The sequence below is a fragment of the Aplysia californica genome, unplaced genomic scaffold, assembly GCF_000002075.1.
Source record: "Aplysia californica isolate F4 #8 unplaced genomic scaffold, AplCal3.0 scaffold00985, whole genome shotgun sequence".
NCBI lineage: Eukaryota > Metazoa > Mollusca > Gastropoda > Aplysiida > Aplysiidae > Aplysia > Aplysia californica.
In genome coordinates this window covers 107,677-124,048 of record NW_004798255.1, presented here as the reverse complement: position 1 = coordinate 124,048, position 16,372 = coordinate 107,677, and the positions used below count along the sequence as shown (strand labels likewise).

The 16,372-nt window shown below is 40.6% G+C and overlaps 1 protein-coding gene across 1 annotated transcript in view; it reads left to right on the top strand.

Annotated features, from left to right (window-relative positions):
• The window catches only part of LOC101852739 (Golgi apparatus protein 1), a gene marked incomplete in the record, with an annotated part of 47,933 nt that overhangs the window by 10,463 nt on the left and 21,098 nt on the right, over window positions 1-16,372 (top strand). Inside the window, 7 exon segments of the mRNA XM_013089565.2 lie at window positions 922-1,148; window positions 1,951-2,072; window positions 2,803-2,904; window positions 6,399-6,552; window positions 8,736-8,882; window positions 15,435-15,587; window positions 15,936-16,049. Of these exon segments, the coding sequence (XP_012945019.1) occupies window positions 922-1,148; window positions 1,951-2,072; window positions 2,803-2,904; window positions 6,399-6,552; window positions 8,736-8,882; window positions 15,435-15,587; window positions 15,936-16,049 (1,019 nt within the window).

Genomic DNA, 16,372 nt, shown 5'->3' with positions numbered 1-16,372 from the left:
ACAATGGTCAGTTTGTGTGGGTGTGTGTGTGTGTGTGTGTGTGTGTGTGTGTGTGTGCGAGTGTGTGTGTGCGAGTGTGTGTGTGCGAGTGTGTGTGTGCGAGTGTTTGTCTATTTGTGTGTGTTGGTGTGTGTGTGTGTGTGTTTGTGTGTGTTTGTATGTATATGTGTGTGTGTTTGTCTATGTTTGTGTGTGTTTATGTGTGTTTGTGTGTGTGCGTGTGCATGTGTGTTTGTGTGTATGTATGTGTGTGTGTGTATGCATATGTGTCTGTGTGTGTGTGTGTGTGTCTCAGGGCTTGCATGTGTGTGCGTGCATGAGTGTGTGTGTGTGTGTGTTTGTGTGTGTGTGTCTGCGTGTGTGTCTGGGGGGGGGATATGCACACACGCATGGATGGGAATGTTCTGTTAAGAGGGAATGTGTAATGTATGTTTATCATCTTCTTCAAGTGCCGGATTTGAAACAGACATCAGAAATTATGGTCAGCTTCTCTTTTGCCCGCAGGGCTGCTTTAAAAAAACCGTTATTATACTGGTCTTTTCCCATCATCTGTTATGCATGTTCAGCTCTGTAAAATTTTTCTTTTCAATTTTCTGCTAATGTTTTTATTCTTTTATGCGTCAAGTCTTTTTAAAAATTGTTAGTCTAATATAAAGGAAGAGATGTTTTTATTTTGGTATAATTGTCATTTGCTGTAATACAAATAAATAATTGTTAAGTGTGAGGAGAAGAACGTAAGGTAAATGGAGACTTGGGTGTTACTGTAATGTTATGACAATTTTAAAAAACCTATAATCATCATCATTGTCACTTCTAGTATAATAGAATAAGCATGTCTTCAAATTTAAAAGTTATACTGATGATGTAAAGGCTTCATCGAGGGTAATTGAAATTGTACTAAAAGTTAATGTTCTATCTCAGGCGTGCAACTGGAGTCCCAGTGTGTGAAGGAGATGTTTGACCTGCGCTCTGAGCTCATGCAGGATTACAAGATCAGCCCGGAGCTGGTTAGCGCCTGTCAGGACGAGATCGACCATTTCTGCGATGGCCTTGACCCTGACGGCGAGTCGGTCCACTGTCTCATGGAAGCAGCGAAGGAAAAGAGTAAGGATGCAAAGAAAAACTTCAGTGACAAGTGCAGAGTAGAGGTGGGTGCTTTTTTCTTCTGTTTTTCATTTGTCTAAAGTCCTCTCTTTCGAGTGGCTGGAGGACACCACTGCACGACCTCAGTGCTTTCTTGTCGTGTCTCCTTTTTTAATAACAGTGAAAACAGTTCATAACATGAAAGAGTGAGCTTAAGAAGAAGTCACATTTTGACTATTTTAAAAAATGGAGATATGACAAGAAAGCGCTGACGTCGCGACTGGTTGGCCTTATTTCTTTCCTGTCCCTCTTTTCCTTCCGTCTGTTTTGCTTTTCCCCAGCACAAAATGACCGTTATTATGTCAATGTGCTTCTCTGCACTCAGACTCTAAACTGACTCCCTCTCAGTGGAGGCAGACACTCTGCTTTGAATTTGATTTATTTTGTATCTCATAGGGTTCAAACTCCAAGTAAGTTTGATTTTTTGGCTCTTAGTATGAAGATGGTTGGTTGGCAAGAGGTTTAGTTTACTTTGTATATTTCTTTTCTGTGTTGCTGTAGTCTTGCTCAGTTTCTTCGTGAAATGAGGCCATTGTAAACTAAGATGCTACAGCTCCTTCTATGGTAGGAAAGGACTTTATCTGAGACTTTCCCTTTAATTGGCCACGACTTTTATATGGCGCTTACGCTTGTTTATGTAGGTGGTTGATGCATATTTTTTGGTGGATTTTTTCTAGTTTTCGTGGTGTTTCTTTAGTTTCTGTCCGTATTCCTTGCTTTTTCCCAGCACTCAGTGACCTTGATTGTGTGGATGGGCTTCTCTTTATTCAAACACACTCAGAGACATTTGCATTTTCTGTTTGACAGGTTGCCAAACTTTTGCACATTGCCAACCCAGGAGAGGACATCCGTCTAGACCCACCCCTTCAGCGTGCTTGTGGAGAGGTCGTGACCTCTGCCTGCCACGACAGAAAAAAGGGTCATGGAGAGTATGTGTTGAATGTTTCTCTTTGCTTTTTATTTTGGTTACAAAAATGACACTAAGTTGTTTGACTTTGTGTGATTTCTTTATGTCAAGTTTTTTGTTGATGGCAGTTTTGGTGCTGTTTACCCGTTTGACCTCTTCTCAATATTACTATTATTGTAATATACTTCTTGTGAACAAAATGTATTGTATCATACTGACACAGGAATCTCTGCTTGAACGACTTTGCTGTATTCCTCCACTATTTCTTTCTAAGAAGATCCTCTTTGCGGTATTATTTTCTCTATCCATTCAAAGTACTTTCCACCATCTCTACCCCCTTCATTGTTGAGGGGTGGTATACAAGATGCAGGATGAAAGGGCTTTTCCACAGTTCGTGTCAGGTTATCCTTGGCTCGGAATAAATGTCTATGTTTTTCAGAATATATATTTCATTTCAAATTGAAATCATGCAGTTTACATCTACGGTTGTTCTTTAATTTTCAAGGTTTCTTTTGAGGTTGCTGCACATGTATTTTGTTGCAAGTGAAACTACTTTGTCTTTATTTTTTCTACTGAGACTGCACTTTTCTTCCCATATATGTCATTTTCTTGAGCACCTCCACCAGGAGCAGCAAAATTTATTCAGATTTTGCACACTCCCTCTAGATTTGCACCAAAAGATTGATAGATAAGTAGCATGAGGTGAAATGAAAATGCTTACTACTAAATCTCCTAATGTGTTTCTGGCACAGTGTGATCACGTGTCTGCTGGACAATCTTGACCATGAAGACATGACGGACGAATGCGAGGAAAAGCTGTTGGAGATCCAGTACTTTGCCGTGCGGGACTTCCAGTAAGTTTGTTCTGTAGCGAACCTTCACGGTGACATTAAAGATGATTCCAGTAGGGAAGATGGTTCCAGTAGGGAACGGGATAGCGGGTGCCCACATCCCTCGTGACTCATCGGAGCAGAGGAAGATGGCACTAAGGCTAACATAAAAAACAAACAAAAAAACTCAACCAAAAGAAATATGTCTTCTTAATAATTATTTACATAATAAACACCATCCCACATCATCACTTATCACCATCACCACCACCGTCATTTTTAAAATCATCATTGCTCTCAGATCCTTCACAAGACCTACATGTTTGCCGATAATCATCTGAAATCTGACAATCGCCGTGACCCGGCCGATGCTATCGTCAGGCCCACCTGTATTAGTCAATGTGCGAAGTGCAAGGCCAGGCCGATTGCCAGCGCCCCCTTTTCTCCCATCGGGTTTGTCTACACTTTCGTTTTCGTGCCGACTGCCGACGTCGGCGTTTCCTACATAATTGTCGGAAACTGAAAAGAAATACGAATATGAAAAAGGACGAGGACCTAAATTGAATGTACTTTCAGTTTCGTGTTCGAGCGGCCATTTTTAATTTCGTCTGTTGACCGATTGTTCGGATGAGGATTCATTCAAGGCCTACTCACTTGTTCAAGAGATATCTGGATATCTAAATCTAGATTTAGATTATTATAGACCTCAATGGAGGATTCATATTCCAATTTTATTGAAGTAATGTATCACACCCGATTATAGCAATGTAGGCTAATTTATGCTCTTTGTTTGTTTTGGGGTGTGTTTTTTTTTTTCATTTTGGACTTGCGCTGGCTTTTTTACATTTCTAAAGGGCGTTGCAGGTTCTTTTTTTGGGTTATGGTCAGGGTTAGGTCTCTTTCTTTATTGTGTTTGTTGGGGTGGTCGCTCGTTACACGGAAGTGTCGGAAGGCCTTCCTTTTATGACATTTGCAAAAGCTCTTTGGGGGGGCGGGGGGAAGGATGCGCACAATTTTCAGGCTATTTGGTTGAGGCTCACATGCAGGTCTACTTCACATACATCTATATTTATCTTGAAAATCTATCTGTAACAGTTACATGTCATTACAATTATGTACGTTATACACTATTGGACACCATCGTACACACATTTTTCTACTAATCAGATGGCGTCAATTTATAGAAATGGGCAAAGGAGAAAGATTTTAAAAAAACGACAAACAACCAGTTTGTTCTTCAGAGATTGTCTTAGAGGACCTTATGGTACACCACGACAGTAGCCAACAGCCAGAAAAAGTCGATTTTGGTATCCAAAACCAATTTTTCGATTTTGGACCATTTTAGTAGAGCAACATCTGTTTTATTAATTGGAAATATTTTCAAGTGTCTAAAACATCTATAAAGTGCTCACATATGCCATTTTTTTAAAACATTGTGTTGAAATAGACCAGTATGAATTCATTTTTTGTTTTGTTTTCTCAAAACTGATTTTCTTAGGGGGGGGGTGGGTCACCTATGCAGAGATTTTTCTGAAAGTACATGTCACAGCTCAATCCCACTTTGCATGACTGTTTCTGGATAATATGTTTGCAACACACTAAAAGATTATTGTGATAGTGTACTAAGTTTTCTGTCAGTGTAAAAATGATTGACAGTGTCACTCTGATTTGTGATCAATTTTTTTTGTCAGAGTATCGTATATAACACTAAAAGGGCAGTTACAAGAAAAGTATGAGACAAAGGAAAGTAAATATTTAGTACGTTGCAGGTTGTACATCCAGAAACACTGTGAAAATATCAAGGCTGTTCCAATCAGAATCCTTGCATAGAATTTACGCAAATTTTGGTCTGTCGAACCCATTGCATCTCAAGAATTCAGAAAATTGACTGTCAAAGCATATAGGGATAATGTATTGCTGTTTCTTGACCCATATTCATCATTGGGAATCCCAGTATACTTAATTTAGAGCCAAAACGAAAATTTTCACTTCAGCTGTACCTAGTGCCCATAACTCTTAAACCATGCAATTTAAAATCACGTTTTTGTGTAGTTTTCTTGTTTGTGGAAATGCAACCCGACATACTACGTTTTTAAAAACGCTTGTTTTGCTTCAAACCGTTCGATAAAGGGTTACCCAGATGTAGAATTCCTTTATCTTTGACTTCCGGTCAAACTAAAGGCTTGTCAGCTCTTATTTTTTTATATTCGGCTCGTACCATAATACAATAATAACTTCGCATCAGACGGTGATACCGTACGGCCATGGATACGGACCTCGACTAGCGGACGCTGCCACCGTTCAGACATGGTTAAAGAGTTAAACAGTTGCGAGCCCCATAAAACTTTACCAAACTTCCAAACAGATCTTCTTTGTTGTTGCTCAGTAACAGTTAATTTTTTCATCATTTATTCATCATTTATTCATCATTTATTCATCATTTATTCATCATTTTGTGTAATTTGAAAGGGGGAAAAAAAATCTCGAATAAAGTAGAATGGATTTTCAGCTGTGTGCTAGATTTTATTTTCTCTTAACCACTTCCGTACGCCCCGGGGTCAATTTGTACCCCCGGGGTTGTATTCTTCACATTTTAGAATGCTTCTTGAACTAAGATTTCTTGGACACTTTCAGTATTTCTCAAAAAATTATTTTGACAGACTGCTTTGCAAAACATTCGGATTGGATTAACGAGTAAATTTCCTCTTTGGAAAGGGGTGGCACAGAGTATGGATGCGATAGTAAAACACGACGTGCGGATAGGGTTAATAAAGTAAGCTCATAGACAGAAACATTTTTCCATTGTCTTTTCTCAAAGGGGAGGAACCTAATTAGGAGTATGGGGAAATGTCATGCAAGGCTTTTTTCCCTCCCTTGCCCCCTCACTGTTCCTCCCCTTGCCATCGCCATGTGACTGATGGGTACTCTGTTTTGGTCTGCTCTTTTCTTTCTTCTCTTTCGTAATCTGTTGTCCTTACTGGTTCCTTGCTAAATGGGTCTATTTTGTTGGTGGTTGGCGGATGCTGTGGTGTGGTTTACTCCTCATTTCCTGTATAACACGATGTCCTTATCTCGCCCCCTTCTATTCTCTATGTGTCATGCTAGTAGCAACACCTCTAATCTCTGGCTCTTATATGACCTATTTATGTTGCAAGTGCGATAAAACTCTTACTAAAGCCGAAGTGTCTTCTTTTTGTGCCCTACAACTCTTCATCACACTTTCATTGTGTGTAGTTGGTGGGTGCTATGGTGTAGTTTGCTCCTTCTTACATATCAAATATCTATCGTCCTTATCTCTCCTCCTTTTATTTGTATGTTCCCATCTTGTAACACCTCTAATCTTTTGCACTTATTTGACCTAATTGTATTGCAGGTGCAGTAAAACTCTTTATAAACTATACTTAACTTAACTAACTTAAACTGAACTTAACTTACTTAACTTAACTCAACTTGACTAACTTAACTTGACTTACCTTTACTTAACTTCACTAAACTAAACACTTTCATCTTTCTTTTAGGCTGGATCACAACCTGTTCAAACAATGTAAGAAAGACGCGAAAGAGTTGTGCCATGAGCAGGGTGACTTCAAGTCCATGACTCCTGATCAGGGTCCCCTTGTGTTCACCTGTCTGCACCGGCTGTACCGCTCTGAGGACCCAAAGGATAAGAAGGTGTGTGTGTAGGGTAGTGGTTGTTGATAGAAGGTTTGTGGGTGTAGTTGTTGATAGAAGGTTTGTGGGTGTAGGGTAGTGGTTGCTGATAGAAGGTTTGTGTGTGTGGTTGTTGATGGAGGTTTGTGAGTGTAGTTGTTGATAGAAGGTTTGTGGGTGTAGTTGTTGATAGAAGGTTTGTGTGTGTAGGGTAGTGGTTGTTGATAGAAGGTTTGTGGGTGTGGTTGTTGATGGAGGTTTGTGAGTGTAGTTGTTGATAGAAGGTTTGTGGGTGTAGTTGTTGATAGAAGGTTTGTGGGTGTAGGGTAGTGGTTGTTGATAGAAGGTTTGTGTGTGTAGTTGTTGATAGAAGGTTTGTGGGTGTAGTTGTTGATACAAGGTTTGTGGGTGTAGGGCAGTGGTTGTTGATGGAATGTGTGTGGAGGTTTGTGGGTGTAGTTGTTGATAGAAGGTTTGTGGGTGTAGTTGTTGATACAAGGTTTGTGGGTGTAGGGCAGTGGTTGTTGATGGAATGTGTACGAGTGGAGGGTAGTGCTTGTTGGTAAGAAGGTTTGTGAGTGTAGGGTAGTGCTTGTTGGTAAGAAGGTTTGTGAGTGTAGGGTAGTGCTTGTTGGTAAGAAGGTTTGTGAGTGGAGGGTAGTGCTTGTTGGTAAGAAGGTTTGTGAGTGGAGGGTAGTGCTTGCAACCTGGGCAATACCCCCCACTAGTAGGCGATTTGGCAATTATTGGTGGGTGATGGGGATCACCCGACTAGTGACAGGTGTTATTTACTGCCCCGCTTGGAAATACATGTAGGTGGGCTGTATGAAAATGTTAGCCTTTTAAAAGTGGCAAAAGTGGGCGCTATCTCTTGAAAGGTTGACAAGCACTGGTGAAGGGTCTAGTGCTGCTTACTTCCTTCTTTTGCACCAGGAATTCACTCCCTTCTTGAAAGCCGAAACATCTAACACGGACCGGATTATTTTATGGTATAGCTTTTCGCTTTGGAATGACCAGAATAAGAGTAAGAATAGCAGCAATGGCATCAACAGTAATGGAATCAGTTTCACTCTCTCACAGGATGGACGCCGGGGGGGGGGGGGGGAGGGGGGGGGCGATGTTGTTGTTTCTGTTACTTGTGTGAATGTATTTGTCGTGACGCTGAACATTTTAAAATGTTCTGAACAATACAGTATGCCCAAGATCCATTTTTAAAAGCAGCATGCCTTCCTAATTTATGTTTTGGTTGGCATATTCCAGCCACTTTCGGAAGTCTTGCATCCCCCTATTTTAGGTGTGACTGTTCATTTTTTGTGGGGATATTTTTTGGGTTGGATTTTCCTTCAGACAACATCTGATTCCTCTTAGTGGGATGGGGTGATTGTGGTGGTTTTTGTGTGTGTGTGTGTGTGTGTGTGTTTTTTTTTTTGGTAAGTGTTTAAGGCGCTCTCAAACGCATAAGGTAATATGAGCACACAGGACACATTAAACATTTTTCGGTTGGTAGGAAATTTTGAATTTTGCGTGGGTTGCGGAGGAAACCTACTCTAATTGATTTTGGGCCACCAAGGGATCTTTGGCGTGCGTAACATGCACACGGGACCTCCGAGATTTTTCGCCCTTGTCTGAGAAGGCTAGGTGTAGGTCTTTCCTACCTTAAGATCAGGGGTGTGGCTGAAAGACAGCAGTAAGGAGCCAAGGAATACCAGTAGAAAGGCTTCAGAAAGAGTCAGGAGCTCAGAGGGGGGAGCAGAGGGGTTGGGGGCAGAAAGTGGAGATGAAAAGAGATGACAGAATATTGTTACAGAGCAGGAAAGGATTTGAAAGGAGAACATTTTAGAGAAGGAAATTTTCCTTCATTATCCGGATTCGAACCCGGGACCTATTGAATGAGAGGTGAACGCCTTAACCTCTAGGCCACAAGAGCCCCCTAGGTGTTTTTATTTGAGAAAGCGATTTATTTTATTGTTTCATATTCGTGAACGGTATTGCAGTTTACTTTTTTTTCTGTAATAATTATGTAAGCGAGGAGGGGAGGAGGGTTGCATGAATTGAGAGGGGAATCCCTTTTCTGGAAATTGAAAAGTCACAAATCTGAGCTTGTAACAGAAACAGCAGTCTGGGAAAAAAAGAGACAAGAAAATTGTTTTCTAATTCTTATACATTTATTTACCAGATCTGATCATGTTTTTATATGTTGGCAGCCATCCCGATCATGCATCCACGAAATTCGACGTGTGATGCGAGAGCGTGGAGCAAGAATCAACCTCAATCCAGAGGTAGAGCAGCACTGCATCAAGGACCTGTCTGAATTCTGCTCCGACAACGATGAACATACTGAAGAAGGAGCTGTAAGTTCTAGCTTGTTACACTCCCTGATTATTCTCCACAAATTTTGATTATTCCACCTTCCTCTTATTGTACATTTCTTAAAAAATGATCTTCGTCTGAGCGTTGTGCTTTGTTTTTTTGGTAAATGATATTTACTCTTAACTGACTGAGATCATTCTTTCAGAGATTGCCCACTAGTATGAAAGCAGTCCTGTCCTCTCTCTGATTTTACTTGGTTTGCTCACAACAGAAGCTTCTCATGCTTTACCCCCATTTCACATAATTTTAAGCAAGGGTACTGCATAATTGATAGAGAACTAATTTGTGCAAATAATTGCTGTATACACTTATTTAGCAGCAGTGTTATATGTCCCTGAGGGTACTGATAATAACAGTGAAATTGCTGGGCGAGGAAGACAGTGAACACGGCTGTTCAGTTTCATTCTCCGAGAGGCGCACTTATTTGTAGCCCGGCTGACCCCTCTGACCCCTCGCGGAAGGTAATAAATCTGGACGCGTAACGCCACGTCCACTGGCTCATCCCTAGATCTGACTGATCCGCGCGGAAAGGGTACAATTTCAAGAAATTAACTGGAATTTACGGCATGGTACTCCCTTTATCCATCCGGTAAACCTAGGAGTGTTATACACCAAATAAAAGCTCAGCATCTCCTTTATAACCCGCAGTTTGAAAACAGCTTCTATCTTGTTTTATGTTCCCTTGGGATACCTATATATACTACCACTGTTGTACAGCTGTGTGTTATTGAATTTATAAAATATAAAAACAGATTGTGGGTGGCTGGCAGGTGCTCTGGTATGGTTTGCTCCTTCTTTCCTATCAAACTTCTATCATCCTGATCTCTGCTCCTTCATTTTTGTGTTTGTTACTCGCTTATAACACCTCTAATCTTCGGCTCTTATATGACCTTATTGTGTTGCAAGTGCAGTAAAACACTTACTAAAACATAACTAAAAAACAGATTTTTCTAATTCGTCTCTGTATGATCATTTGGTTGTTATTTGTTTGACTTTCCCGGCTGTAATAAGAACTGATGTTGTTTTATGCATTCAAAACATAGCATCTTGGCTAAGCCCCTGACCTCGAGTACAAGTGGCCGTAGGTAGCGTGACCTCGTCTCGGAAGTCAGGTCGGCCAGCAACTAAGCGATCCTGAGTGGAACAGCCGTGTGAAACATAGATGATAAAACTGCATGTTCTTCAAATGTGTTTTCTCACAGCAAAGCTGTGAAGAAACCACAGCTACTAAGGTTTTTCAGTTCTATGAATGAGGCTTGTTAGTCTAGAGCAGTGCTTGCCAACCTTGGCCATATAGCCCGCTAGTGGGCGATTTTGTCATTTTGGCAGGCAATGGGGGTCACCCAGTATTGTTTAATGGCCTGCATAGAAACAGATTCTGGGGAGGAGTATGAACATTTTAGCCTCTTAACTCTTTTTATCCTAGCCGTACCCCCGCGGACTTTGTACCCGTCCTGGGGATGCCGCGCCGTATGAGTGGGAAGTCAGTGCGTATAGTTCAAAGTGTTGTATTTCTTACATTTACTCTAAGGTTTTAAGGAAATTTGGCCATTATGTTAGAAATTGAATGTAGTTTTTGTAAATGTATGTGGTTAGGAAATACACCAATAGCACAATATAGATTTTGAGGTGTATTCCACCTTCGAACTTGACCCTGATTGTCGCGCCCACGACGTCCCATTGGATTTTATAGATCTAGATCTAGCCCTACCCTCGAGCACGTATTCCAGTACTGACCCCTTCACCATGATCTGAATCGATATTAGATGAGTCTAAGTCCTGTTTCTTATCATCCACAACGGAATTTACGGCACCTATTTCAGAGTCACTTTCATCAAATTAGTATCATTCCCCCTCACAACCCAGCGCCACTTCAAAAAGTACTTCGTTGGTCGTGAATGTGCGTTTTCGAGACATCTTTCAAGCTGCTACACCCATCAAAAACAAAGAAACCACAGTTCATTGGAAAATTAAAATATTCAGACAGAGCTAGCATCGCCGTATTTGCGTATTTTGGTAAGAACAAGCAGAACTAGCTTCTTTGACGTGACCGTATCGCTGTTCCGAGAATACTCGTAGCCCGGACTGGTCCTCGTTACGAGTATACTCGTAGCCCGGATAAAAAGAGTGAAAGGTGGCAAAATTAGGCACTGGTTTTAATAAAGGTTGACAAGTGCTGGTCTGGAGGTAGGTGCTTGGCTCTCATGTCAAAGTCCCTGGTTTTTATCCAGTCCGTATACATTCAGGCTTCGTTTTGAGTAGATATCTGTGGAGGATTTTTTTCCTGCTTTTTCACACCCGTAGTCCAAGGGTCGGTTTAATCAAGTACCTTTTTTTTTTTCGGGCTTTGATTGAAAACTTGGAGGTACCATATATAAGTCGCAAAATTTTGATAACTACTTAGCAACTGAAAGTGGAAAAAGATCAGGTTTTGTCAGGCTGGCTGCATTAGAATTGAAAATGACATACAGTAGTATGAAAAAAGAGGAACTGCTTGAATTTACGTCTTTGTAGAGGTCTCGCAGTATGTCTTTGTAGAGGTCTCCATTTTGAAAAATATGTTTCAAAATGTTCTTTCTTGTTTTAAAGTCTGTTCAGATGAACGAGGATTCATGAAATCTTATGTTACTGAATACTTCCAATGTACATCAGGTGTCAAACAAGGCTGCATACTTAGCCCAATATTATTGTCTTTGCTTATATCTCAATTTGAAAAACACCTTTCAGAGTCAAATACCCATGCTATACAGGTATTGCCCAATGATAGTGATGGTATTTGTTTAATGTACGCTGATGACCTAAGTCTTTTTGACGACAATGTCAGAGTTTACAAAAGAAAATCAATGTGTTATATGATTTCTGCCAGATGTGGGGTTTCAAAGTGAATACAGAGAAAAGTAAGATTGTTGTTTTTAGAAATGGAGGCTATCTAAAAAAATCTAAGAGATGGTATTGGGAGGATAAAATCGTAGAGACAGTAACCTATTAATTATAGTTACTTGGGCATTTCATTTTCATTTTAGGTCTATGCTGGAGATGAATGCTGGAAGATTGAGCTTGTAAAGCTCAAGGTTCTTACCAAGAATTAAATTTGGAAACAGCAAAAAACATTTTTGATATAAAGATTAAACCAATGCTGCTTAATGGCTCTGAAATTTGGGGTACCAAAAATTGGGAGTGATTGATAATATTCAGGTAAAGTTCTGGAAGGCCTTTTTGGGTCTTGGTAAAACTACACCCAAATGTTTAGTTCTAAGAGAAGTGGGAAGAACCAACTTATGTTCTGATTCCATGCATTGTGTCATTAAATTCTGGTGCAGACTTATACACTTAGAAAATGACATATATCCAAAGAAATGTTACATGTAATTATATCGTTCCTGTGAACTGGGCAGAGTCAACTGGGCTACAGAAGTTAAAAATCTATTATTTTCCCTGGGTTTGGTTTTATCAAAATGTTGAAAGTACTAGACTCTTTCTCAGTGAAGTAAAAAGTAGACTTGTTGATCATTCTGTGCAGAACATGGAGGAAGAAGTCTGTCGCAAGTATAATGTTTTCTCTCTTACAATTCTGTTTCAAGAAACAGCTGAATATATCTCCAACCTCCCACGGTATTGGAGCAGATGAGTCGCAGCTTTGTTAAAAACCCATAGCCTTCCATTAAATAACAATCTCTATCGCAGGGCTGCCTAAATCTACAGATTTTTCCGGTAGATACCGATTTTGGGCCTGTTCTACCGCCATACCGACAAGGTGTCAAAATTACCGGATTTTCGATGGGTGCCGTAAGAAGAAAAAGAAAAGAAAACCGCGTTCTGCAGTGCTTCCAATCTTCTTTGTTTTTGTGTCAACCCGTACATTCCGAAAGTTTCGTACGAGAGAGAGAGAGAGAGAGAGAGGGAGAGAGAGAGAGAGAGAGAGAGAGAGAGAGAGAGAGAGAGAGAGAGAGAGAGAGAGAGAGAGAGAGAGAGAGAGAGAGAGACTCTCGGCTATAAGTTGTATTAGAAACTGCCAGATCGTGCATTTCATACACTCAACCATTGTCTATCTGTGCCGTTCGGTCGGCAATAGTTTTTCACGTGCATATCGACTAAAATCTGTCTACTCACGATATTCTTCCTCCTTCCTTTCATCCATTCATTCTTTCTGTCTATCTTCGTGTTTTTGCTGCGGCTGGAATATCTGTCCGTTTAATTCAAGACCAAATCTGAAAAGGCTATACTGAGTTCATATTTTACGTGTCGCGTTTGTGATACATAGAGTAAAGTGCATAGAGCTTGCTGTTGAGCGGGGATATGCGCTATACAAATGCTATTTATGATTATTATTATTATTATTATTACATGTATTACGTTCAGCGTTCCCCAGTCCGAGAGTACGTTTCACGCGAATAAGCGGCTATGGCGGCTGACAGAAGTGTAAGTTTAATACCGATATTGAGACTCCATCGGGAAAATCAAAATCTACTTTCACTTTTGTAACCACTTAAATTATTGTCCGATGATAGTTTGAGGTAACGTTAGATTTACAGTTACAGTTAATAAAAAATTGTAACGTGCAGTTTGTGCACAAAAAACACAGTGTCGCCATACAAAATAAATTGATATTCTCACTGCTGTCACTATAATGACCCCCCCCCCCCAAAAAAAAAACCCCCCAAGCATCCTCCGATTTCTAGATTGTCGGGCCCATCATCGTGACCGGTCAGTGAACCTACAGTAGTGCGCGTTGGCATCGTGTGGGTACGGCATGAGCAATACGGGGTGCCCACTACGGCTGGGGGATCGGCCGATCGGGCCGATCGCCCGACTCGATCACCTGAAAAATCGGCCCGATCCAGCTGTAGTGGGCATCCCGTATAAAAGGGACCGGCTGGCGGTTGTTGGCGTAATTGAAGTTCATTCAAAGTAGCGTTGCTGCAGGGCTTCGGAATTGAGGGGAGGTGTTTGACGCAATAAAATCTACTGCAGCAGGATAAGGCCACAGTTCAAGAAACTGATGCTAAAATAAAAATGATAAGTGGAAGTGGTTTTGACATTCAACAATCGAGTGCGTAAATGAGGGAACATTAGAGTTAGAGTTCATTCAGGCTTGATGATTGTATCTTCAAGGTTGGTGTTCCCGGATTTGTCGGATTTGTCAATGATGAAAAATTGAATAGTGATGAGGAAATGTCATTGTCAACCCTCGGAAAGCTCTATGTTGGATTCCTATTCATCATGATGGCTTGTTGCTGATTAAAAACTGGTACTGTGATTTAGCATTTTGAAAAAATCAGTACTTAGTCCATGATGCAGTGATTCACTGATTGCCAGGTTTTCAGCATCACTAGCTTACATCCCACGCTCTCACAGTCCTTCCAGCTCCGGCTCTCAGTACACGCTCTCTTCTATTGTCGCTTTTTTGCTCTGCCGTGAGCCTAACTATAAAGGTTTTAATATTAAGTTTTGTCTTGCATGCTTTTTCAGATCGGTGATTACTGAAACCAAACATGATGGTTTTGGCTGATGATGTTCTTCATGCCTCTCCGCAGGCCCAGATCAGGATTCATTTTGTATTTTTAGGGCAAAACTAGTTAAAATTGTCTGTCATACTTAAGTCACAAAAGACATCAGTGGCCTATGCTAGTGTCGGAAAGTATGTTTGAATGTAGTTTCTATTGGTATGGGCTTGGGGTTTTGAAGTCAGTTAGGCAGTCACCCTGCACTCAATTCCAGATTCAATACTGAATGATAGGTGCCTTGAACGATAGTACATAATATAAATGCTTAAAACAACAAAAACAAAAACAAACTCTCCACATATCATACACACTGTTAATCTTAACTTGTGCGCACCCAAACACCCCCTTCCCCTCCCCACATATAAACACACGCTTGAGCATGCACGCACACACATACGCACACACACACACATACACACACACACACACACACACACACACACACACACACACACACACACACATACACACACACGTGCATGCACAAACAAGTTTTCAAAATATAATTACCCAATATCACGGAAAGTAAGCGCATTTGATGGGGCAACGATCATCTTTTTTTTTCCTTCTTTGTCTTTGTACTACCTGATTTTGAGCCAAAATACCTGAAACTGACCCTGAACCTGAAATTGGAATTTTGAGGTAGACAGCCCTGCTATCGGTGGAAATTAACTAATTCGCCCTTATGGGAGAGATGTAACTCTCATGAAATTGAAGATGAATTTCACTTTATTTTCTATTGTTTACACTTTGCCCATCAAAGGAAATTGTTAATCCCTCCCAGCCTGACTCGGCCCAGTGACAGAAATATGCAATGTTTGACCCATGATGAGAGATATGTGCACAACCTGTACTTATTCATTATGGAAACTTTACTTATCAAATGAATGTTTTATGTGATGTGATGTAGGCCAAATGCCTTAAACCCTGAATAAACCTACTTACTTACTTTGTAGAGGTCTCGCAGAAAGAACGGAGAAAAATTGGAAGAGGCAGGAGAAGCAACTGACTTTTTGTTGTGTGTCACAGGAGATGGAATGCCTTCAGTTGCATCTGGAGGACCTGAGGTCGAAGAAATGTCAGGAAGCCGTGACAAAGTTCACGTCTGAGGAGATGGAGGACCTGGAGATGGACCAGATCCTCATGAAGCATTGTACCCCGATGATCAAACGCTTCTGCCAGGTCAGTCTTCTCCCCAACACACATGACAAAAATCTGTCGAATAGAGGACGGTTTGTTTTTTTTGTTTACAGTTCATGTAACTTTCTTTCTCAATAAAACTTTGTGCTTACAATACGTGGTGCTACAAATAGCATCATTTCATTTGGTGTGTAATAGTCTCCATAAGTTTACAAGGCAGTGACTATTTTCTGAACTAATATTATATTTGGAGTGTCAGTGAGTATTTAGTTATTTGGTTATTTTTTTCTTACCACATAAAATTTTATTTTGAGATCAGTCTCTTTCAAATGTGTAATTGTTTTGCCCTCTCCTGATGCTCACTCCACTTGTGGGGGACTTTTTCTGCAGGGTCAGCTGGAAAGCGATGCAATGCCAAATGAAGTTCTGCAGTGTCTGATCAGTAACAAAAATGCCAAGGAAATGGACGCTATGTGTGCTGCAGGCATCGAGCACCATCAGATCGTAAGTCAACTGACCAAGAGCTTGATGCAGAATAATTCCTTGTGACTTCAAAGAAAATTTAGGAGAACCAACCCTATATACAATATGTTTTTAAAAGAGGAACAACTAGAGTCCTGGTGTTAAAGGAGTTTGGGGTGGTGGGGAGAATGAAGATAATGAAGAGCAAAGAGGAAATCCAAAGAGAGAGAAAAAGAAAAGGAGACAGAAGGGAACATATTGATAAACATAGGTGCAAGAGAGACTTGTGTTGTCATGTTTGATAGATTTTATTATGTCTCTTTTCCCGATATAAGCTATCCTCTGTGCTTTCATATGGATCCGTC